Raw genomic sequence first — 26,503 nt, forward strand, 5'->3', positions numbered from 1 at the left:
AGTTGGCTAGGTAACAGTTAAAAGTGGCACAGCATGTGAAGAAAAAGGAAGCTGAGAAGTGATCAAAAATTTGGAAGATTTGTTAGTGGAGACAAAGTATCAGTATTATTACCAGTGGTAGGTGAACCATTAAAAGCAAAGTTTAGCAGGCCTTATCAAATTGAAAGTAAATTAAGTGAGGTAAATTATTTGATAAGAATGCTAGATAGAAGGAAAACTCACAATACATCATGTTAATATGCTAAAATGGTATTTTGATAGAGAAGGAAAGCAGATGGAGGATGTGCTGGTTGTTACAACTCAAAGTAAAGAAACAAATCCAGATGGTTCTGAATTTGACATTCCTCAAATTAGATTGGACAATGAGGAAGTAATCAGAAATTGTGAAAAATTACTGAGTTGCCTTCTGGAGGAAAAACAAAATGATGCAAAAATGTTAATATGATCATGTTGAACAGTATGTGGGAGCAAACTAGAAAATACAAAAATAATTGTGCATAATGTAGATGTAGGAAATGCTGCTCCAATTAAGCAACATCCGTATAGAAAATTGGCACAGGTTCAATTGGAGGTTGAAAGCATGCTTAAGAACAATGCCATTGAAGTGAGTTGCAGCAATTGGAGCCCATGTTTAGTGATGGTACCAAAATCAGATAGTATACAACGATTATATGTTAAGGTGGTTACAAAGTCAGATTTGTATCCTATTCCTCGATTAACTGTGTTGAAAAGGTGAGACAAGCAAATTTTATTACTAAACTTGATTTACTTAAAGAATACTGATAAATACTTTTATCAGAAAGGGTGAAGAAGTTTTGGCTTTTGTAATGTCAAATGGTTTGTTTCATAAAGTCATGCTTTTTGGAAAGAAGAATGTGCCAGCAACATTCCAAAGATTAACCAACAAGATCATTTCTGGACTAAATAATTGTACAGTGTACAGAGACGATCCAATGGTTTTCAGTCAGATGTGGAAGGAGGATTTGGAACATTTAAAGGAATTGTTCATTCGACTACAGGAGATAGGATTGGTGCTAAACTTGGCTAAAATGTATTTGCAAAAGCCCAAGTCACATTCTTAGGCCATACGATTGAATATGGACAGATGACCCCATGGAATTTAAAACCAAAAGTCACAGAGGAGTTCCCAATGCCGTCAATAAGGAGAGAAGTGCTGAGATTCCTAGGCATGAGTGGTTTCTGCAGGAAATTTGTGCCACATTTAAGCAGTGTGATTGCACCACCAACTGGATTGCTGAAAAAGCACAGGAAATTTCAATGGACATCTGAGTGTCTGGATAAAAATAGACCTATTGATTATTTTTCCCAAAAATTAAATATTTCTTAAACTTTAGATAACCTGAGAGCTATCAGTAGGGTGGATGTGGAGCAGATGTTTCCTCTAGTCAGAGAATCTAGAACTCGGGCTCATTGTTGAAAATTAAGGATGGCTCACTTAAGAGAGATGAAGGAACTTTTTTCCTCAGAGGGCTGAGAGTCTCTGCAACACCCTTCCTCAAAAGGTGGTGGATGCAGAGTCTTTGAATATTTTTTAAGGCTGAACTAGATAGATTCTTGATTAACAAGGAGGTGAGTAGTTAGGGAGTAAGCAGGAATGTGAGGTTGAGGTTACAATTAGATCAGCCATGACCTTATTGAACGGTGGAGCAGGCTTGATGAGTTGGATGGTCTACTCCTGCTCCTAATTCATATGTTAAGACAGTGGAGTAATTAGAATTGTGTTTCTAGTTGTGGTTCTTAGTAATGCACAGAATTAAATGTGAAAGTCACTAGGTAGGGAAACATGTGCTGCTTTTCTCAACTTTCAGCTGAATGATGAATTTATCCAATTAGAAATCTGCAATACCTGAGATTGATACAGAGAAGGGTTATTCAAGATTACTACTTCTTGGAAATTTTGATTGACAGCTAAACTTTACCAGGATTTGGAAAGGAGTGGTTGTGAATTTCAGGTCTTCAGAGTGGACTGAACCAGATTTAAATTGATTCACAACCAGATATTTACCCCGACTGCTTCTTGTAAAATGGAGTGGAGGCGATAGCCTGCCCAATGTACATGACACAGGATAAGACAGTCCTCTTTATTGGTCTTATGTCTGCAGTTAAGTAACCTTGAGCACGATGTTACACAGTTATATGAGATTTTCTTGTTGGTTGAGGGCCAAAGCACGGAACTGGAAATTCCGCAGGGCTCTGTCTTGAGATGGGATTTACAGGGGAGTCTGCCTGAGTTTAAACAGAGATGAACGTAATGTTCAGTGTGGCCAGTATTAGTTGTGTGCAATGATGCTTTGTAAAGGGAGAAGAATACATCTGAAAGAGCATTAAGATTTTGTAGACTGATCATTCTGAAAGAAATTTAAGGATGGCATTGTTTAGCCACTGTTTCAAATTTAGTAGGTTAATATGGCGTAGGAGACAAAGTGAACCTTAATTTCTGATGTTCGTAACTGTTAATGGAATTATCATAACTTTGTAAATTTATTTCATGTTAAATGAATAAAAATTGAAACAAATCCATCCAATTTGGATGGACGACTGCCTGGAAATACCAGTTCTATTGAGAACACCAGGGGCCACTGAGAATACAGTACCAGGTGCTGTCACCTCTTCTTGCCTCCAAAGGTTACCCTCAGCTTGTAACATTCACATTACCATTTATCAGTCAGCCACTAACACCAGCATTCTCTCCAGCAGGTGACACATTGCTGTATAATACAGGGTAAGCTGAAGTGCGTAGAAAAAAATCCAAGATGGAATATACAGGGACATGGATGAAAAATATTGCTGGGTTAAACCTTAATTTCTTGCTCAGGATTTTGATAATGAATCAGACTGTTTGCTCCTTCTACAGCCACTATAATTTTAGATCACCCAACACATTCATGTTCATACCTGCCAAGTAACTGGCCAATCTCTAAACATCCAATTACAAAATGTTGATTGAAATCGATGAATGAAACCATAAAATGAAATAATTCATATAATTTTATTAATAATATTTTGGTAGTATTTCAGTTATATACACATTATTAAAAATGAGATCTGCAGTAGCTTGGTATGAGAAGGCCTTCTGCACTAAACGCGGTTGGGAACGAGAGATACTAGGAAAGAGTGTTTCGCAATTAGGTGTTGCGGAAATGATGCAAGCAAATGGAGAACAGAACGAATCAAGTTTGTGCCGACAGTTCACTTTCAGCACCTCCAAAAGATGCACAACATCAATGTTTGATTACGTGTTACTGGTTGAATCTCATTTGAGAAGACAGCTGATAAGATGTAACCAATTTGCTCTGAACTGTTGCATAACTGCAGCCATCCAGTCCACTGTCTATTCAAGGTGAACAGCTTGCTGCAGCTTTTGCAATTTCACTCTGCCGTACTTCTTCATTTAGAATGTGATCCAAATTAAGATGGGGGAGGACACTGAGGTATCACAGAGCTCTCCTCACTGTCTACATACAACTGGACAAACTGAGCACTCAGAGGTGCTTGCTCTGGCCTGCACTTGCTGCAATTTCCAGGCCTTACATGGGAACAATGCTCCATACTCTTGATTGGTGATACTGCATGGGCACAGCAATAATGAGAATTAATCAAATACCCCTAACCTCTTCCAACAAATATAAAAACATATGAAAAACATAAAAAAATCTCAGCATTGTAGCGACTCACAACATACTCCAAACACCAAGAAGCACATAACACATTCAATCACATTTTCTTTGAGTGCTGTGACTTACATAAGCTAATTATTTTGAATGGGAAAGTGCAAAAATGGATCAGTTAATTTTCTTAAAGGCAACTAGCAATAGCAGCAAATCATCTGACAACACCAGCACACATTCATCATCCCTATGACCTTGCACCCCACCCTCCCGACTGCTGACCTGCAGAGATAGCCTGTTTATAGCAGTGAGACAAGGGGACAGAAATTCATACACTGAGGCTAAATAAGCCCTACCTTCAGTCTGAACTGTATGATTGTGATGCGCTGGTGTAAGTGCTGCAGTTGTAGTTCAACTTCATATAATTCATAAAAATGTCCAATGCAGTTTTCTTAATTACTGATGCCATTGCTCCTGCGTCACACTGAATCCACCTTTGTGCTCTGCTACATAGCCCCACCTCCGCACACCTTCAATTTCAATATTTGAAATAGTGGTTATACAGTTTGGTGGTTGGAGCCACCCCACACCAGCTGGCTGGTGCCACCCTGGCCATGGGGAACCATTGGACCGAGGCCTTGGCCAGCTGGAGCCACCCCAGCTATGGGGAACCGTTGGACTGAGGCCTCGGCTGGCTGGAGCCGCCCCGGCCACGGGGAACCGTTGGACCGAGGCCTCGGCCAGCTGGAGCCACCTCACCCCTGGCTGGCTGGAGCCACCCTGCTCTCGGGGAACCGTTGGACCGAGGCCTTGGCCAGCTGGAGCCGCCCCGGCTATGGGGAACCGTTGGACTGAGGCCTCGGCTGGCTGGAGCCGCCCCGGCCACGGGGAACCGTTGGACCGAGGCCTCGGCCAGCTGGAGCCACCTCACCCCTGGCTGGCTGGAGCCACCCTGCTCTCGGGGAACTGTTGGACCGAGGCCTTGGCCAGCTGGAGCCGCCCCGGCTATGGGGAACCGTTGGACCGAGGCCTTGGCTGGCTGGAGCTGTTTCGACCGGGTCTCACTTGGCTGGAGTTGCTTGGAATGGGCCTTGGTAGACTGGGGCCACTCCGACTAGCCATTGCCTGGCTGGAGCCATTCCGAGCAGGCCTCAACTGGAGCTTGGTTCAGAGAGCCGGTTTGACCAAGGCTTGGATAGTGGGAGCTGTTGTATTTGGTCCCTGTTGCCACTCTGAAATTTAGTGCAATCTGCGAGTTTGAAATGCTCTCATTTCAGACAGTTTTAGTACAGTACAGGGTTTCTGGACATACAGCAATGATTTTCTTTCGATTACATTCGGAAATAAACAAAAATGGAGTCCCGTAATTACAACCTGATGAAAAAAGAGCCCCTGATAACAACTAGAAAAATAAAGTTCATCTTTGGTTTTGAATCACATATTGCGTGCTTGAGCTACCCCTGTCTTCTCAATCACAGCCAGTTTCTCCAAGTGTCTTATTTTGTGTGGTCCCTCACTCTAGGAAGTGATGGTATTGTTGCATTTACCAGGGTGTTGTGTCTAGAGATAATATTTAGCAAACACCACAGCCCAAACAACAAGACCTATCAGTAGTGTAATTCAGGCAGTGCAGCCAAGACAAGGCAGTACTAACATCTGTTGTGCTTCTTGCAAAAATGTGTTAAAAATCAAACAGAATTTCAGCTGCCTTCCTGTAGACAGTTTTTCCTTCTGTGTAACTTACTCTCCGTTGTAAGCTCTGTATCTATATTGTTCTGTGAGACATCAGAACATAACAGGAATAATCAATCTTATCCCCAGAATGACACTTTGAGAAGCAGGCTGCTGGTAGACTTTGGGGTGATGAGTAATGCTGGCAGAAGCTGGAGGTTTGCAGCTTCCTCTGTCTCAGTCAGTTCTATGACTGGCGATGGTCATCAGGTTCATTATCTGGTCCAGGGTCACTAAGAAAGCGATGTACACGTTGACTGGGTGAACCGCTTTCATCATGTGCAGTAAATACAATTCCTTTGTCTTCTTGGTACACAGCATCTGTACTCCCATTGTCAACAGATTCCTTGCGAGTAGGAGTGACCAGGTCAATGGTGATCATTGGCATGCCACTTGTCATATCCCTAGGCTCAAAATACATGGTATCTGAATGAAGGGAGAAGGATTGTTAGTACTGGAATTTCACATCTCACAAGGTGCTTTGTATTCAGTCTCTGAGAAACCCAAATATCTTTCAAATCAGATTCTGAATTTTTAATTTAAATGTGGGATTGTGGGACCAACACCTCTCAGTCTGTAAGCACTGTATTGTGGGCTGCAATGCAGCTTGGAGACAATTAAGTTCGCTCAGATGGTCACTACTAATGTGACTTCTTGGCAAAATTTGAATTTCTTAGGTTCCGGTCTTAGTTCAGTGGACTCAGCAGATTCTCTCTAAACTCGAATACAAAATCTAAATTGACCCTTCAACAGTGCCCTAAGGGAGTGGTGTTCTGTTGGAGATGTCCTCTTTTGGATGAGACATTACACTGGTGCCCCAACTGTCCTCTCAAGTGAATGTAAAAGATTCTATGGCACTACTGCAAAGGAGCTTTCTCTGATATCCTGGCCAGTATTTATCTTTCAAACAATATCATTAAAACAATTTTTGAGTCATTTATCTCACTCCCATTGTAGAATTTTGCTGTGCATAAATGGACTGCTATTTGCCCAGTAGCTATATCTCAAAAATATTTAGTTGGCTGGATGTCCAGAAGGTACGATATAATTTTTTAAAAATATTCATTTTTGGGACATGGGTGTTCCTGGCTGGCCAGCATTTATTGCCCACCCTTAGCTGCCTGAGAGCAATCTAGAGTCAATCACATTGCTGTAGCTCTGGAGTCACAGGTAAGCCAGACCAGTTAAGGACGGCAGATTTCCTTCCTTAAAGGACATTATTGAACCAGATGGATTTTTCCGACAATTGACAATGATTTCATGGTCATCAGTAGATTCTTAATTCCAGGTATTTTTTATTGAATTCAAATTCCACTACATGCCATGGCAGGATTTGAACTCAGGTCCCCAGAACATTAGCTGAGTTTCTAAGTTAATAATCTAGCGATAATACAATGGGGCTATTGCCTTCTCTTAAAAGTTATGTTCCCTTAAAGTTGTGTTTTCTCTTTAGTCTCATAGGTATCCCCTGCCCACAATAGAAAGTTATCTAAATATGCAGCAACATGCAGTACGAACAGCATGGGTGAGGGATGAGTTTGAACAAGTCTGGGAGATGCAGAGCAGGGCCGATTGGCTTAGTTGCTACTGTGCTCGAAGCACATGTCGGCAGGATTAAAATTTCCAATAGGATGGTTTAAACTCATTAATATGACTCTGATAGATTTACTGAGGAGCCAGCTGAGTTTCTGAAGTTTGAACTTAGACTCTAACTGAAAGTTCCCAGGATCACAAAACTGCATGGGGTAGAATGATTTGCTTTCGAGCCTGATGATAAAACTGGGGTCTCTGCCACCCTGGCCGGGGGGGGGGGGGGGGGGGGGAGCGGGAGCCGAGGGTCAGTAACCCAGCTTCAACAATGAACAGAAAAAAAAGGAAGCATGAAGTTGGTCGATCTATTTCCTTACCTGGCTCATTTCCTGATTTTTTCCCTGGTGGTGAGCCTCGACCAGAAGCGGGAACTGTCAGGTGATCTGAAATCTGTAAAGATCATCCAAAAACAATCATGAGCATTCTAGAAAAGTTATAGTCAAACCATGGTAACAAAAGATGTCAAAAAAAAAATCAATCCTGACTTTGTTTTAGGGAGACTGCAGACTGTCAGAGTTCCCCTGGGCGACAACTGCTTCTGATAAGACTTATCGAATTCAGACCTCTGACTCCAATGAAATCAAGTCACAAAGACTGTGTTCCCTCCAACTTGATTGATTTATTATTATCCTAAGTATGTTCAGGAAAGTTTCCTCAGGCAGTATGTGGGGGGTCCTATTTGGGAAAGGGCAAAACTTGATCTCCTCTTGGGAAACAGTGCACGGCAAGTGGCTGAAGTGATGGTGGGGGACCACTTTGGGACCAGTGATTTTTTTAAATTTTAAAATAGTTGTGAAAAGGGACAAAACTGGTCCATAGGTGCAAGTTCTAAATTGAGGCAAGATAAATTTTGCTTGAATCAGACAGGAGCTTACTTGTTTGAGGGCAAAGAGACCTCTGGCAAGTGGGAGGCCTTCAAATAGCTGGAGTTCCTGATAGGGTGAAGGGCAAGACTGGCAGAAGTAGTGAACCCTGGATGACAAAACATATTGAGGTTTTAGCCAGGAAAAAGGAGGCATGGCTCAGGTACATGGGATTCCCTGGAGGCGTAGAGGGGAAACAGCAGTATACTCAAGAAGGAAATTAGGAGGACAAAAAGGTACATGAGGTAGCTTGGCTGAGAGAATTATGGTGAATTCAAAAGGATTCTTTATGTATATTAGAAGAAAAAGAATAACTAGAGAGAGAATAGGACCCCTCAAGGACTAAAATGGACACGTGTAGAATTGCAGGAGATGGGCTAGGTTCTCAATAAATACTTTTCCCTCTTATTTACCCTGGAGAAAGATAAAATGACGTGGCAATCTGGGAAAATTAGTGGCAATAACTGGAGAAAGTTTGCATTTCAATAGAGCTGGTGATGGATATATTAAAATGTATGAAGGTGGATAAATCTCCTCGCCCTGACCAGGTTTATCCAAGAACACCGTGAGGCTAGAGAAAAAGTTCTGACAGCCCTGGCTGAGGTGTTTGCATCATCATTAGCCACAGGAGAGATACCCTAGAAGACTGGAGGGAAGCAAATGTTGTGCCCTAATTTAAGAATGGCTGCAAGGAAACACCTGGGAATTATAGACCTGTAAGCCTAACATCTGTGATGGGTAAGTTACTAGAGACAATTCTGAGGGATAAGATATACAGGCATTTGGAAAGACAGTGTTTGATCAGGAGTAGTCAGCATGGCTTTGTGCACGGGAGATCATGCCTTACAAATTTGTTCGAGTTCTTTGAAGAAGTGACAAGGACGGTTGATGACGGCACAGCAGTACACAGACTATGTGGACTTCAGTAAGGCCTTTGATAAAGTTCCACACGGTAGGCTGCTCCGGAAGGTTAGATCACATGAAATCTGGGAGAGCTGGCAACTTGTGTACATAGTTGACCTGAGGGTTATGGTGGAAGGATGCTTGTCAGACTGGAGGCCTGTGACTAATGGTGTGTCTCAGGGGTCAGTGCTGGGCCCATTGCTGTTTGTTATCAATATCAATGATTTGGATGAGAATGTACAAGGCAAGATCAGTAAGTTTGCAGATGACACTAAAATAGGTGATAGTGTAGACAGTGTGAAAGGTTATCAAAATTTGCAGCAGGATCTTGATCAGCTGGGGAATTGGGCCGAGAAATGGCAAATAGAGTTCAATACAGATAAGTGTGAAGTGTTACATTTTGGAAAGGCAAATCAAAGTAGGACTTTCACAGTGAATGGTAGGACCTTAGGGAGTATTGGGGAACAGAAGGGACCTTGGAGTTCAAGTGTACTGTTCTCTAAAGGTGCAGTCACAGCTACTTAGGGCAGTGAAGGAGGCTTTTGGCATGCTGGCCTTCATCAATCAGGGCAGTGAGTATAGAAGTTGGGAAGTTGTGTTGCAGTTGTACGGCATATAGGTGAGTCCGCACCTGGAGTAATGTGTTCAGTTTTGGTCGCCTTGCTGTAGGAAAGGTGTTATTAAACTGGAGAGAGTGCAGAAGAGATTTACAAGGATGTTGCCAGGACTCAAGCAACTGAGTTACAGAGAGAGATTGGACAGGCTAGGACTTTTTCCTTTGGAGTGAAGGAGACTGAGGGGTGATCTTATAGAGGTGTGTAAGATCATGAGAGGCATGGACAGCATGAATGCACTCAGTCTTTTTTCCAGAATTGGGGAGTTGATGGCATAGGTTTAACTTAAAATGAGAGAAAAATATCAATCAGAACCTGAGAAGCAAGTTTTTTTTTTACACAGTGGGTGGTACTTGCAATGAGCCACCGAAGGAAGTGGTTGATGCAGGGACATTGACAACATTTAAAAGGCATTTGGGCAGATACACAGATAGGAAATGTTTAGAGGGATATGGGCCAAATGTAGGCAAATGAGGTTGGTTTACATGGGCTTTTTGGTCAGCATGGACCAGTTTGGGCTGAGGGACCTATCTCCATGTAGTCGATTCTACAATTCTAAGATTATTGTCACATGTATTAGTATACAGTGAAAAGTATTGTTTCTTGCATGCTATACAGGCAAAGCATACCATACGTAGAGAAGGAAAGGAGAGGGTGCAGAATGTAATATTACTATCATTGCTAGCGGGTAGAGAAATATCAACTTATTACGGGGTAGGTCCATTCAAAAGTCTGATGGCAGCAGGGAAGAAGCTGTTCTTGAGTCGGTTGGTTTGCAATCTCAGACTTCTGTACCTTTTTCCCGACGAAGGTGGAAGAAACTATGTCCAGGATGCATATGGGCTTTGATTATGCTGGCTGCTTTTCTGAGGCTTCTGAAGGGCTACCGAACTCAGACCTCTGACTCCAGTGAAATCAAGTCACTTAGACTGTGTTGATTTGCTCTGTGAAGTAAATTTCCTCCAAATTGATTGATTTATTATTATCCTAAGTGTGTTCAGGAAAGTTTCCTCAGGCAGTATGTGGGGGGTCCTATTCGGGAAAGGGCAAAACTTGATCTACTCTTGGGAAACAGGGCAGGGCAAGTGGCTGAAGTGAAGGTGGGGGACCACTTTGGGACCAGTGAGCACAGTGCTATTAATTTTAAAATAGTTATGAAAAGGGACAAAACTGGTCCACAGGTGGAAGTTCTAAATTGGGGCAAGACAAATTTTGCTGGAATTAGGCAGGAGCTTAGCTTGTTTGGGGGCAAAGGGACCTCTGGCAAGTGGGAGGCCTTCAAATAGCTGGAGTTCAGAATCTATATGTTCCTGTTAGGGTGAAGGGCAAAGCTGGCAGAAGTAGTGAACTCTGGATGACAAAATGTATTGAGGTTTTGGCCAGGAAAAAGGAGGCATGGCTCAGGTACAAGGGATTCCCTGGAGGCGTAGAGGGGCAACAGCAGTATACTCAAGAAGGAAATTAGGAGGACAAAAAGGGACATGAGGTAGCTTTGGCTGAGAGACTGATGGTGAATTCTAAAGGATTCTTTATGTACATTAAAGGAAAAAGAGCAACTAGAGGGAGAATAGGACCCCTCAAGGACCAAAATGGACACGCGTGTCGAACTGCAGGAGATGGGCAAGGTTCTCAATAAATATTTCTGCTCTATATTTACCCTGGAGAAAGAGGACTTGGGAACCCGGGAAAATTAGTGGCAATAATTTTCCAGAAGTTCAGATCACTAACAACCTGTCCCGTTCCACCATGCTGACGCTATAGTTAAGAAAGCCTGGTCTATAATTCCCAGGTGTTTCTTTGCAGCCATTCTTAAATAAGGGCACAACATTTGCTTCCTTCCAGTCTTCTAGGATATCTCTCCTGTGGCTAACGATGGAGCAAACATCTCAGCCAGGGCTCTCACAATTTCTTCTCTATCCTCAGTGTTCTTGAATATACCTGGTCGGGATGTGGAGATTTATCCATCTTCATACATTTTAATACGTCCATCACCTCCTCTATTGAGGCATAGACAGAGTCAACAGATGGGAGGTTAGTTTATGCGATGCGACCCTTTGTAACTTCTTGCAGTCTTGGACAGAGCAGGAGCCGTACCAAGCTGTGATACAACTAGAAATATTGCTTTCTATGATGCTGTAAAGATTGAAGAGAGTCATAGCAGACATGCCAAATTTCCTTCGCCTCCCGAGAAAATAGAAGTGTTGATGGGCTTTCTTAACTAAAGCGTCGGCAAGGAGGGAATGGGACAGGTTGTTAGTGATCTGGACATCTAGAAACTTGAAGCTCTCGACCATTTCCACTTCTTCCCCATTGATGTAGACAAGGGCATGTCCTCCGTTATGCTTCCTGAAGTCGATGACTATCCCCTTCGTTTTGATGACATCGAGAGAGAGATTATTGTTGTTGCACTAATTCACCAGATTCTCTCTCTCTTTCCTGTAGTCCGTCTCATAAGAACATAAGAAATAGGAGCAGGAGTAGGCCATCCAGCCATTCGAGCCTGCCCCGCCATTCAATAAGATCATGGCTGATCTGTCGTGGCTCAGTTCCACATTCCCACCCTCTCCCCATAACCCTTAATCCCCTCGCTTATCAAAAACCCATCAACCCGCGTCTTAAAAATATTTAGCGAGGCAGCCTCCACCACCTCAACGGGCAGAGAATTCCAGAGATTCACCACCCTTTGAGTGAAGAAGTTCCTCCTCAACTCCGTTCTAAACTGCCCTCCCTTTATCTTGAGGCTGTGCCCCCTAGTCCTAACTGTCCTTTCTGAGCGGGAAGAGTCTCTCCACCTCTATCCTATCCATCCCATTCATCATCTTATATGTCTCAATGAGATCTCCCCTCATTCTTCTAAACTCTAACGAGTACAAGCCTAGTTTATTCAGCCTCTCCTCATAGCTCAACCCCCTCAACTCTGGTATCAGCCTAGTAAACCTCCTCTGCACTCCCTCCAAGGCCAAAATATCCTTGCGTAAGTGCGGCGACCAAAACTGCACACAGTACTCCAGCTGCGGCCTCACCAATGCCCTATACAGCTGCAGCAAGACCTCCCTACTTTTATATTCAATCCCCCTCGCTATGAAGGCCAGCATCCCATTCGCCTTCCTGACCACCTGCTGCACCTGCAGGCTGGGTTTTTGCGGCTCATGCACAAGGACCCCGAGGTCCCTCTGCACCGTCGCCTGCTGCAGTTTTTCGCCACGTAAGTAATAGTCCTTCCTACCATTATTCCTACCAAAGTGGACCACCTTGCACTTGCCAACATTAAATTCCATTTGCCAGTTCCTGGCCCATTCGCCCAGCCTATCTAGATCCTTCTGCAGACTCTCCACACCCTCCGCGCAATTTGCTGTTCCACCAATCTTGATGTCATCAGCAAATTTCGACACCATACACTCGGTTCCCTCCTCCAGATCATCTATATAAATGGTAAATAGCTGAGACCCCAGCACCGACCCCTGGGGCACTCCACTAGTCACCAACCGCCAATCCGAATAGCACCCATTAACCCCCACTCTCTGCCTCCTATTTGACAACCAATCCCCTATCCACGCTAACACCCTACCCCCAACTCCATGCCCCCTTACCTTCTGCAATAACCTCTTGTGAGGTACCTTGTCAAACGCCTTCTAAAAATCAAGAAAGACCACATCCACCAGCTCTCCTCTATCCACCGCCCTAGACACATCCTCATAGAACTCCAATAAATTTGTCAGACGCGACTTCCCCTTAACGAAACCGTGCTGCGTCTGCTCTATCAAGCAATTCCCCTCAAGATGCCTCGTTATTTCCTCCTTGATGATGGATTCTAACATTTTACCTATAACAGACGTTAAACTAACCGGCCTATAATTCCCTGCCTTTTGCCTGCCACCCTTCTTAAACAACGGCGTAACATTAGCCGTTTTCCAATCTTCCAGCACTTCCCCGGAATCCAGCGACGTTTGGAAAATAACCACCAAGGCATCCACTATCACCTCTGCCATTTCTTTCAGAACCCTTGGATGCATTCCATCCGGTCCTAGGGACTTGTCCACAATCAGTCCCTCCAGTCTGTCGAACGTCGCCTCTCTAGTAACAATAATGTCATTGAGACCCTCCAGTCCTACCACCTTTCCTTCGCTAACACCCGGCAAATTATTCACGTCCTCCTCCGTGAAGACCGAAACAAAAAAGTTATTCAAGACCTCAGCCATTTCCCCATCCCCTACCACTAAGTCCCCCCTCTCATCCTCTAAGGGTCCAACGTTCACCCTAGCCAGCCTCTTCCTTTTTATATATTTATAAAAATTCTTGCTATCCTTTTTTATATTAAGTGCTAGCCCAGCTTCATAGTTTTTCCTACCCTTCTTTATCAACTTCTTTGTCAATCTTTGTTGACATTTAAACCTCTCCCAATCCTCTTCTCGCCCACTACTCTTTGCTACTCTAAACGCCTCCGCTTTTAATTTAACACTTTCCTTCACCTCCTTCGTTATCCACGGCTTATTACCTCTCCTCCTACGGTCCTTTTTAACCATCGGAATAAATTTCTGCTGAGCACCAAGAAAGATCTCCTTAAAGATCCTCCACTGCTCCTCAGCAGACCTACCTTCCAACACGCTCCCCCACTCAACATTCGCCAATTCTTCTCTCATCCTACCGTACTCCCCTCTGTTCAAACAAAGGACGCGTGTCCGGGAACCCACTTTCTCCTCCTCCATCTGCACCAGAAACTCCACCATACAATGATCACTTTCCCCAAGAGGATCCTTCACCACAAGGTCCCTAATTCTACCCGCCTCATTACATAACATCAGATCCAAGATAGCTCGCTCCCTCATCGGCTCCAACACACACTGTTCAAGGAAACTATCCCGGCAGCATTCCAAGAACTCCTCCTTGAGCCCACCGCGTCCAACATGGGTCGACCAATCAATATGTAGATTGAAATCCCCCATAATTATCACCGTTCCATTCCTGCACGCCGCACTTATTTGCGCGTTAACAGCCCGCCCCACCTCCAGATCATTATTCGGGGGCCTATAGACGACACCCACCAGCGTCTTCCTCCCTTTGCTGTTCCTAATCTCCACCCACAACGATTCCACTTTCTGCTCTTTAGTTCCTATATCATCCCTTGCTACCACCCTGATGCTATCCTTAATCAGCAGAGCTACACCCCCCCCCTTTTTCCTCCCGCCTATCCTTCCTAAACACTTGATACCCCTGGACATTTAGCTCCCAGTCCCTGTCACCTTGCAGCCACGTCTCTGTAATGGCCACCAGATCAATTCCAGTTGTGCTGATCTGCGCCACCAGCTCATCCACTTTATTCCGAATGCTTCGTGCATTCAGATAAAGTGCCTTCATCCCAGCCATACTCATGCCCCCTACTCCCTTTATTATTGGGACATCCTCAGCCTCTTCCCTTACCTGTACCCTCTCCTTAACTTTAGACCCTGTAATGTCACTTACCCTCGCACCCTCCCCCCCTCTAATTAGTTTAAAGCCCTGTCTACAGTCCTATTTACACGATTCGCCAGGACTCTGGTCCCAGCACAGTTCAGACCAACCCCAGCCCACCTGAACAGGTCCCACCTACCCCAATACTGATGCCAATGCCCCATAAATTCAAACCCATTCCTCCCACACCAATCCCTGAGCCACCCATTCACTTCCTTAATCTTATCAACCTTACGCCTGTCTGCACTCGGTTCAGGCAGTAGCCCAGAGATAACCACCTTGTCGGTTCTACTTTTTAATTCCATTCCCAGCTTTTCATACTCCCTCATCATTGTTTGAGACCTGACACACTATGTCAGCAAATTTGAAAACTGAATTGAGGGGAATTTGGCCACACAGTTATAGGTGTATGAGTATAGTAAGGGGCTGAGGACATAGCCTTGAGAGGTACTGGTTTTGAGGATGATCATGGTGGAGCTGTTGTTGCCTATTCTTACTGACTACGGTCTGTGGGTTAGAAAGTCTAGGATCCAGTCGCAGAAGAAGGAGCCAAGCCCCAGGCCGTGGAGTTTTGAGATGAGCTTTGTTGGAATACTGGTGTTGAAGGTTGAGCTGGTCAATAAACAGGAGTCTGACATAATTGGCTGTGTTTGAGTCCCAGAAATTATGGATTTGGGATGCAGATCCTGGTATGTCTCATGTCCCTGCGCACTCGCTGCCCTCAGTGTACAACACTGTCATCCCATATTTAAACAAAGCAGAAAGTGGCTCGAGGCTTTCAGGGGTATTTATTGCCCATGGGAACATGGTGGTGAGCAGACTTCTTGAACTGCTGCAGTCCATGTGGTGTCATTTTACTCTAACCCAGTAATATTGCTCCCAGATGTAATTAACAGAACCTATCAGAAATGACTTGAGTACTATAGATACTAAAAGAGCTCTGAGTAACCAAGGCAAACTTGACAATGAGATTTCACCTACCCGTTGGTCCAAACTGCGCATCCTCTGCCGTTTTAACAACATTTGATTCCACTGGTCCTCGTATGGATCAGCAATCAACGTATGTCTATTGTAGGATCGAAGCTGAAAGAAAAAGCAAAGATTACTCACAGGGACAGGCAGCATCAAGGAGAGCGAATCCCTCACAGTTTGTTCATGATAAAAGCCAATGTTCACAGGAAAGCCAACTGCAGAGTAAATAATCACTACCTAGTTGAACAATGCAATTTGGTGGTTAGTGAACAACCTTTGCCCTCAACAGTAGCTGTAGTTAGTGAGGAATCTTTCTCTTGACCAGTGATTGTCGTTAATTGGTAACATTTAATCTGAATAATTACTGTCATTAGTAACAATAATTATAATGAAGAATCTTTACCCAAAATAATAACTGTACAGTTACTGACCAATTGTACTCTGAACAGATTCATACCCGTTGTCTTGTTTGCTGTAGATTCTCACGAAGTATTTTCCGGACTTCTTCCTCTCTCTCTTTTGAAAGTGTAGGTAGCAGTCGTTCTGTAAGTGTAGGCCTCCTCGGGACATGCCTATTAATTGTTGTTTAAATCATACATCCATTTATTTTAATAAGATATTACAGAACCTAAATGGACTTTTTATATTTGCATAAGCTACAGAAGCAACTATTATACCCCATACACAGAACTTGTGACTGATCAGACCGATAGACTAGTGGTAATGGAACCCTGGCTGGAATTACCCCTTTATTTCAATAAGAATCCAATGTTTTACGTTCAGATGCTTCAGTTCTTTTGTGTTCAGTAAATATTTCTCCACTGCATGACTAAATAAAGTCTTCCACAAATACGCAGCTTCTAAGAGGTTTTCTCTCTTTTTGCTGACCAGTGAGTCAATTCTTTCTTCCCCTATCCTTCTCCCCCTTTCCCAGCACCCACTCTCCCCTTCCCATTTCACCCGAGACAACCTCTCTTCACTCAGCACTTCACATTTAAGCCTCTCCCCTCTCACCAACCACTCCAAATCTCCACACTGTTATTGTCACTTACTGTATAGACACTGATGATGGAAGTTTGGGTATGCCACCGCTTGCTACCATCTCAATCGCATTTTTCATCTCCATTTTGTGGTAAAATGCGATGAGCTGTGGCTGTTTTGATCTTTCTCCAGTAATTAAACATTTCTTAATATATTTCTTATTGAACCGGTTCAGCCTGAAAGAAAAAGATAATTATTTCTAAATGATTGCACGCTGAGTGTGTATACAGGGACAGACTTGCTTTCAGCTACCCAGAATACTTTATTCTTCAGAGGCTGGAATGTTTACACATTAGTGACAATATAATAGAACAATGATTTAAACCTACAACATCTTACTATCTTCCTGCCTCCCTCAGAGCAAGTGCAACATAAGAATATCTCACTCCTCTAGATGTCAGCATCCAGCTTTAAATCAGTTGTACTAGAGCAGTCCTTGCAATATGACGTGAAATCAAGGAATGGGTAGTCTTTGTACTACTGTGCTTAGAAAGGAGATATGAGAAGAGGGGTATTGCGTATAAACAGTTAAGTGGTACACTGGAAACTGCTCTTCTGTCAACTCAGATCTCAGGTACAACATGTCTCTGGTTGGTGAGTCTTTCAATATTAAAGACATGGATGGTTGATTTTGTGGGGAATCTTAAATCAGGGCTCAACTCCTCATTGAATTAACCGAGCCAGAATAAACCTCTCACATATCCAGCCTGAAAACCAATGATATTCATTTAAGTGGGGTAGAGACACTATCTACTGCATCCTGACTCACTTGTCCTTCCAGTGGTGATGTCCATAGTGTCCACATACATCTTCAATACCAGTCAGTAAATGATCTAGGAACTAAGGAGAGAAAAACCTTTAATAGCCAACTAGAAAAACTGCAGCAGATCAACAAACTGCAGAGTGCTGAAGTTAGACTTAATGAATCAAAGTTCCATAGTATAACTTGAGAGGTCCATTGCCCCGAGTTGGCACTGGAACATCTCTCTGCTGACTGCAAATAATCTTTCAATTATACCCAATCTTTTAAATTGATCCTGAAAACACAATAAAGATGAACTATTTTTTTCAAACATTTGGCAGTAATAACATAAGTCATTTACTGATTATAATATTGATGTGTGCATTCCTCAGTCTCATAAGCAAGACCACATGCCATCTCAATGCCTGCGGATACGAGAGTGGATTGCTTAAATTGGATAGACAAGGAGCCTAAATATGCACAAGGTCTTTTTGTAAAAGCCTGTTCAACAAAACGAAAGCACAAAGAATTGACATGGTCAGAGAAATGATTAAGAGATAAGCAATAGGGAATAGATAACGGTTATGCTGTCAAATTGGCAGGCTGCGAATAAAGGTGAACCCAGGGATCAGTAATAGAATACACCTCACTATAAATACCTTGGGTGTAAGAGTAGGAATCAGTAAACTCAAAATGTGCTGATGGCACTAAGTTAAGAGATACAGTAACTAACGTGGCAATTATTTCATGAATCAGAATTCACTGGTGAGCAATGGGTAAATAATGCAATCAGTACATTGTCAACCTGGAATATGATTAAACTACAAGTCCCAGCAACAGTTAATAGCCAATCAGTTGTTGTAAGTGTTAATTGTTATGGCCTGCTGTTAACTGACTAGGGGCAACTTGGGAGTTTCTAAGAAGATGGAAGGAATATCACCAACACAGAAGTTTGTGAACATGCTAAACAGAGTGGCTGGTTAAACAGAATGGCTATGTAAATTGGTGAGGGTGAGATTGAGGATACAGTGCAGAGAGGAAAGAGATACAATGTACCTTAAACCAAGGAGTAACAATAAATAATTGCACTGAAGGAAATAGAAAAATTGGCACGATCCTCAACAGAGGAGTAGCTGAACCTGGGGAAATTAAGTATACAGGAAAGTGTCTGGAGAGAGCTACGTTAATATCTTTAGTGGTTAGTGTTGTACTTAATTTGATAAGGATTTAATATTAATTCACAGAAGTGTAAATGTAAGGAAAACCAGCATAGTGATTACATTCTAACAGCATTTAAAGATGCTGATAATTGACAATAGCTAATTCATTCAAGTAGCTAATTAATTAGTTACATTCAAGTTAAATTCACCTATTTCATAAATTTAGGCCTCATATAACCTATTAATTCGGAAATTAAACAACTGATAACCAATAAATTAATAAAGATGTGGCCACACAGGCATTGTGTCAGGATTGAATTATCTGAGAGCTTGTGGACAATGAGACTATCCTAGAGTTTCATAACTGCAAGAAGTGCCTTTGCCCTGAGACACTCCATCTCAGAGTAACTGAACTAGAGTCCAAGTTGGAGACAATTTGATTTGCAAGGTGGAGACAGAATTACTGGGTAATTTACTCCAGCGAATAATCACAACAGGAAAGCCTAAGTGAAGGAAGAAGAGAATTTCAACTGTCAGCCAGGTATGGGGAAACTTAGGAACAAGTGTGAAGAAGGTCCAGCATATACTACTTCTGTCCAACAGGTATAAAATAATCTACCTGTGAGGATTAGAGCAAAGACTTTGGGAAGGACAGTCAAGAATGCAAGCTAAAGCACCCAGAAACAGAAGGGAAATGCAGAGCAGAAGGTTTGCAGTTATATGGGATTCCGTAATAAAGGGGGGATAGGTAGTATCCTTCAGAGTCAGGATTGAGTGTCTCAAAAGGAATAATGTCCACCAGCTGCGAGGATAAGGAGCATCTTAAAATTACTGGTAAAGAACATGGAGGGGGGAAGTACCAATAGTTGTGCTCCATGTTGGAACTGACAACAGAAGAAAGAATAAGGAAGATGTTCTGTGAAGGGAGTATCAGGTGTTCGGAACTAAATTGAAATACTGGATCTCACAAGTAATAATTTCTGGATTATTACCAAGCTACATGCAAATTGGCATAAAGACAAACAAAGTAGGAAAGTCATCACGTGGATAAAGGGGTAGTATGGGAAGGAAAGTTAGCATTTCAAAAGACACTGGTACAGTACTGGGACGAGAGGGAGTACATTGTTTGAACAAGCCGCATTTGAACCATCTGGAACCAAGGTCTACGTGGGAAGGATAGTGAAAGCCATAGACAACGTTAGACAGGGGAAGAGTTTTTCTTGTTTTCAAAACAAAATGATCAAACTGGAGACAATTTATAGTGAGGATCCGGATATAGTAGAGATGACTAAAATATGTCTACGTAGAAAACAGACTGACAACTAAATATCGTCATAAATATTACATCTGAAGGGAGAGGAGCTACAATGGCTATACTGGTTAAAAATAACAATGATAGCAGAAAAAAAATGAAGAGCTTGCGATAGACGCAGTATTTATATGGATTTGGTTAAATGATACAGGGTCCATCACTCCAATAGGAGCATACCATATAGACCGCCAGCTTTCATTCATCCTTGGGTACTCTGCCTGAAGGCAGGTCCTTGGCTCACTTTCTTCTGGTGCCTCACTCTGAGCCCAATCTCTCAGCAGTTTGTGGTGTTTTGTCACTGCTTTTCCCTATCAAGTACAGGGTGAGGTGACAGGTCCTAAGTTTACCTCAGCAGATCGTGAATTGAATCTGCACTGTTTGCATTTATCTGGACCAACTGAGCTAAAACAGCCTCCAGTTCAAAACATTCAGAAAGAGAATTATTATTAATTAATTTATTTTATTATTAGTGTCACAAGTAGGCTTTCATTAACATTGCAATGATGTTACTGTGAAAATCACCACACCCTGGTGCCTGGTCACTGCAGGAGAATTTAGCACTGTCAATGCATCTATCCAGCACGTCTTTCGGATTGTGGGAGGAAACCGGAGCACCCGGAGAAAACCCACGCAGACACAGGGAGAACATGCAGATTCCACACAGACAGTCACCCAGGCTGGGAATTGAACCCAGGTCCCTGGCGCTGTGAGGCAGCAATGCTAACCACTGTGCCATCCATAGAAATGGAGAAAGAAATGTGTGTGCAAATCTGCACGATGTCCAACTGCAAAAAAAAATCATGAGTTTTTTTAACTATCCTCAAATATATTGGCAGGAATTATTTGTGAAAGGCGAAAAAGGAATTGAGTTTTTGCCGGCTTCGCTCGATCTCTGTGTGCAAGTCTAACCAGGGTAATCAACACAGAATCAAAACCTAGTAAACTATGGAGCACAATGGTTGAATAAGGACTGAAGAAAAATTTGAATTGTAGAAAAATACATAGAAATTACTTTGGTACTAAATGGCACAGGGCGCCATAGCAGCACAGTGATTAGCATTGCTACCCCACAGTATCAGGGATCCGGGTTTGATTCCCAGCTTGGGTCACTGTCTGTGTGGAGTTTGCACGTTCTCCCCGTGTCTGTGTGGGTTTCCTCTGGGTGCTCCAGTTTCTTCCCACAGTCTGAAAGACGTGCTAGTTAGGTGCATTGACCCAAAAGGGCACAAGCCTGTGGCAACTAGGAGAATTTCACAGTAACTTCACTGCAATGTTAATGTAAGCCTTACTTGATGAATAAATGAACTTTTTATTAAAGAGGAGTAGGTGGATTAAAACAAAAGAACTTGGGAGAGAAGTTTAAAAACACAAGGTAGGCAAAACAAAAAGAATTAATCAAATTATGAAGGAATATAAAAAGAGGTTCTAAAATATTTTGTAGACACAGAAATAACAAAATGTAAATTAGGATAAGAATCAGGCTACTCGTGGACTCAGATAACAATAATGAAATGGTTACAGTACTCTTATGAGGGTGTTTGTTTTAAGAGAATACAATTTCTATTGCCTTTTTTCCTGGCTAGTTTTTAATAAATTTTAGTCCCATTAAATCAATGGAGAGACTGCAAGCCAGCAGTATGTAAAATCGCATTCCAAGCAAGTGGGGTTGAAAAATAAAAAGGTCTTACTTGGCTGTATATTTCAGTGAATTTATTTATCGTGTCTGCTTTAGTCATTGTGTTATAGAACAGAGCAATTTTCTGCTAACATTTGAGATGTTTCTGATGTCACAGCTCAGAAATTTTTGTAGAGTAATACTGTAAAGGGCAACAAACTCCCAGGGTGGTGGGGCTGTGATTTGACAGTCCATTTCTTTTCAACTCCACTTGCATGGAATGGGATTAAAATTTACTAAAACCTAGCAGAGAAAAAGCAATTAGAAATTGTATTTTCTTAAAATAGACAGTCTCATAATAGCACTTGTATCATTTCTGTTTTTATCTGAGTTAACCTCTCATCCACAGATGGCCCGAATCCTATATTCATTTATATTTTATTAATTTTTGTGTCTATAGAATATTTTAGAACCTCTTTAAATTCCTTCACAATTTTGATTAATTTATTGCTTTGTTTTGCCTACCTCATGTTTTTAAACTTTTCTCCCAAGTTCTTTTGATTTAGTTTAGTTCTCCTACTCCTCTTTAGTATCCAAGTAATTCTTATGGGTTTTTCTACTGATTAAATTTTCTTTCAGTTTTTAATCACAGCCACTGAGAATTTTTAAGAACTATTTACTCGGTCAGAACAGAGATCAGAAGGATATACCGAAAGGCTGCAAAAATCCACATCTCTCTGACTCTCTCGGAAGAATTCAATGTGGATATTGCAGAGCAACTGTTCTGAAAAGAGAAATTTACAACAAACCAAGATCTTTTAAGGGATAAAACGTGGAAATCTGTTCCATACAGTTACAAGCAGGAAGACAAAGTGGCCACAATGTGAAATCCCCAGCATCTATGCCACAAATTTCTGTTATGTCCATGTAAAGAGTGATAAAAGTTGACTCCCCTAATTCATCACTCGAGAATGGGCTGTAATAGGGTTTAGTTGTGAATTTAGCGAGAAATTCATTGCCAATGATGCAGGAGTGCCAATATGCATGCCTTCGGATTGTGAAATCCAAGTTCAAATCAAAGAACAAGATAAGTTTACTGACCCTACTTCCTGAATTAAAAGAAAACTAGGCAAATCGTAACCTTCACTCATACGTCACACACATTCCTTGGGCTCCACACACACACACTAGTATGGATGGTAGAATACAAGTACAGGCATAAAGAATAAAGAATTTTTACATTTCTTGAGGAAAATAAAGAAAGAAATATGCGGTTAATTGTCCTTTGACCAGTCTTGATGTGGTAATCCCTTTCAGTATATCCTTCTGATTTTTGCTCTGACTTGGCTAACAGCTCTTTAAAAGCTTTGCTGGCTGTATGTTTCAGATGAACTTGATTACCATATCTATTGTAGTCACGGTGTTGTAGAACAGGTAATTAAATTTTTGACGTCTCCTCCTAGAAACCGTTGAAGAGTCATAGAGTATAAATCAACAGGTGACAGTTTAGGTGGGTGAAGTAGTTTGGTTTCATCCACACATGGATAGAACGCAAGTTATATATTCTGCTGTGGGGAAGTTCCTCCATTGTCTTAATAGGATTACAATTTATTAAAATACAACCAAAAAATATAGAAATTATATATTTTCTAAAACACTGGACAACATTCATGCTCGGGATGATAAGTGGCAAGTACCATCATGCCACATAAGAGCCAGGCAATCACCATCTCCAATAAGACAGAATGTAACCATCAATGGCATTACCAATGACCATTGTTGAGTCCTCCATGAATCCTAAGGGTTAATATTGTCCAGAAACTTAACTGAACCAGCCTTTAAATACTGTGACCGCGAGAGGAGGTCAAAGGCTGGGAATTCTGTGGTGAGTAACTTACCTCCTGACTCTCCAAAGCCTGTACATCATCTACAAGGCACAAGTCAGGAGTGTAGTGGAACACTCCCTATTTATCTGAATGTGCATAAAATCAAACAAAATTCAATAGGCTTGACATTAAGCAGAACAAAGCAGCCTGCTTAATCAGTAACCTATCGATTACCTTTAACATTCACTCTGTCCACCACTAGCACACAGTGGCAGCAATGTGTAGCATTTACAAGATGCACTGTAGCATCTTGCCCAGGCTCCTTTGATTGCAATTTTCAAACACACAATCTCTATTACCTAGAAGGTCAAGGGCAGCAGATACATGGGAACGCCACCATCTGCAAGTTTGCCTCCAAGCCACAAACCTTCTTGACTTGGAATTATATCATCCTTCCTTCACTGTAGCTGGGTCAAAATTCTGGAATTCCATTCCAAACAGTATTTAGGTGCATCTTGATTCCACATCATACAACCGCAGTGATTCAAGAAAACAGCTCAACACTATCTTCTGAAGGGGAATTTGGAATGGGCAACAAATGCTCATCTGGTTAGCAACGCCTACATCCAATGAACAAATAAAATAGAAATTCCATGAAAGGATGAGCTTCAAATATTAATACAGTTTGAATAGAAAGAAAACAATTATGGATAAATTAGCAAAATCAAGAGAGGACACAACCCTAGGATGGATGTTAAGCACCTGCACACTTGAGGAAACTAGGGAGGAGTTAGCAGAAGCTAATTTATACATATAAAAGTTCCCTAGAAGAGGAGGCCCTGCCAGAGGGCTGATAGACAGATAATGTTGTTCTTAAATACGAAAAGAGAAAATGAACAAACTTTAGGAATTATAGATCGATTAACTGTCAGTGATTGGAAAGAAATAGGAGTCTGTACTAAAATGATAGAAGAACTTATAGAAACAGGAAATAAAATAAAAATGGTCAGTGTGGGTTCCAAAAAGTTATATTTTGCTTAACTAACCTGATAGAATTCTTTGAAGAGGTAACGGAAAGAGTAGACAAGAGTAATGCAGAAGATGCCGCATACTTGGACTTTCAAAAGATCTTCGATAAGGTACCACATAGTAGGTTCATGATAAAGATTAGGGCATGTGAAGTCAGGGATAAATAGCTGCATGAATTGCAAATTTGCTAAAAAATAGAAAGCAGAGATTAGTGGTAAGGGTAATTATTCAGATTGGAGAAAGGTAGCAAGCGGTGTTCCATAAGGATTAATACTGGGACAACTGTTATTCATAATTTACATTCAGGATTTGAATTTAGAAATAAATTAATTCAACACCAAGCTTTGCATACAATACCAAACTGAAGGAAGGGTACAGTCAACATGCAAAATAAAACAATTTAGATAACTTGCAGACTTAAGCGGCAAATGAACTGTAACATGGATAATTGTTAAGTGATCCACTTTGATAGGAAAGACAGAAAAAATGTCACTAACAAGATGGAAAATTTGAAAAAAATGAACAGGGTATGAAGGCTAAAGGATCTAAGGCTACAGGTGAAAGAAATAATTAAAAGCAGCACCACAAGCCAGCAAGGCAATTAAAAATGCTAACAGTGTACTGGCATTTAGTTTTAGTGTTATATAATTCAAATATAGTGAAGTTTTGTTATATAATTCAAATATATGAAGTTACACTAAACTTGTATAGAACTCTGGCCAGATCACACATGAAGACTAGTGCATTCTATAAATAGGACTTTGGAACATTGGAGAAAATGCAAAAACTATTTACAAGGATGGTGCCACAACAGAGATTAAAACTATTGGGAAAGATTACAGTTTTTTCCTTTGGAAAATACTTAGAGGGAACCCAATAGAGGTCTTTAAAATCATGACTGAGTTGCACAGAGTAGATGCACAAAGAATGTTTCCACTTGTAGGAGAATCTGAAAGTAGATGACGAAAAGCTGAGTAAATTGGACTTATTGTTCTTCGGAGTTTAGAAGAACAAGTGGCGATTTCATTGAAACCTACAAAATTCTGAAGAGCAGAGATAGCGTAAACACAGAGATCATTTCCACTGATTGGTCTAAAATAAAGTCACAGTCTCAGGATAAGGGGCTGATCATTTAGGACTGAGATGAGACAAAATTACTTCACTCAAATGATAATCAATCTTTGGCAGTCTCTATTCTAGAGTGTTGTGAATACTTCATTCGTGAAATCGTTTAAGGCTGGGAGAGACAGAATTTAGTCTTTTCGAGAATTAAGAGATTTGGAGAGCAGAGGAGAAATGGAGTTGAAGCCCAAGGTGAGCCATCATCATATTAAATGGCAGAGCAGGCTTGGTAGGCCATATGGTCTACTCCAATTCCAATTTCCTGTTCTTATTCTGAGGAAATCAGAAACACAAAGGGTCTTGGGAGTCATTATTCAAGATTCTCTTAAGATTAATGTGCAAGTTTAGTCAGCAGTAAGGAAGGCAAATGCATTGTTAGCATTCATGTTGAGAGGGCTGGAATACAAGAGTGGGGATGTACTTCTGAGGCTTTATAAGGCTCTAATCAGACCCCATTTGGAGTATCGTGAGCAGTTTTGGGCCTCATATGTAAGGAAGGATGTGCTGGCCTTGGAAAGGTTCCAGAGGAGGTTCACAAGAATGATCCCTGGAATGAAGAGCTTGTCATATGAGGAACGGTTGAGGATTCTGGGTCTGTATTCGTTGGAGTTTAGAAGGATGAGGGAGGATCTTATTGGAATTTACTGGATACTGCGAGGCCTGGATAGTGTAGACTTGGAGAGGATGTTTCCACTGTAGGAAAAACTAGAACCAAAGGGCACAATCTCAGGCTAAAGGGACAATCCTTTAAAACACACATGAGGAGAAATTTCTTCAGCCAGAGAGAGGTGAATCTGTGAAACTCTTTGCCGCACAAGGCTGTGGAGGCCAGGTCATTGAGTCTCTTTAAGATAGAGATAGATAGGTTTTGATTGATAAGGAGCTCAGGGGTTATGGGGAAAAGGC

The 26,503-nt window shown here is 41.8% G+C and overlaps 1 protein-coding gene across 1 annotated transcript in view; it reads right to left on the minus strand.

Annotated features, from left to right (window-relative positions):
• Nucleotides 1-2,991: 2,991 nt before the first annotated feature.
• The window catches only part of LOC145358005 (sodium/hydrogen exchanger 1-like), a 57,031-nt gene continuing 33,519 nt past the window's right edge, over nucleotides 2,992-26,503 (minus strand). The window contains exons 7-12 of the mRNA XM_080211680.1: nucleotides 17,561-17,631; nucleotides 16,803-16,967; nucleotides 16,208-16,322; nucleotides 15,760-15,861; nucleotides 7,268-7,340; nucleotides 2,992-5,786 (exon numbers count right to left, since the gene is read on the minus strand). Coding sequence (XP_080067806.1) covers nucleotides 5,548-5,786; nucleotides 7,268-7,340; nucleotides 15,760-15,861; nucleotides 16,208-16,322; nucleotides 16,803-16,967; nucleotides 17,561-17,631 — 765 coding nt within the window. The 3' untranslated portion in view covers nucleotides 2,992-5,547. The remainder of the gene's footprint in view (nucleotides 5,787-7,267; nucleotides 7,341-15,759; nucleotides 15,862-16,207; nucleotides 16,323-16,802; nucleotides 16,968-17,560; nucleotides 17,632-26,503) is intronic.

This window comes from Carcharhinus amblyrhynchos, chromosome 24, assembly GCF_965287045.1.
Source record: "Carcharhinus amblyrhynchos chromosome 24, sCarAmb.v2.hapA, whole genome shotgun sequence".
Lineage (NCBI taxonomy): Eukaryota > Metazoa > Chordata > Chondrichthyes > Carcharhiniformes > Carcharhinidae > Carcharhinus > Carcharhinus amblyrhynchos.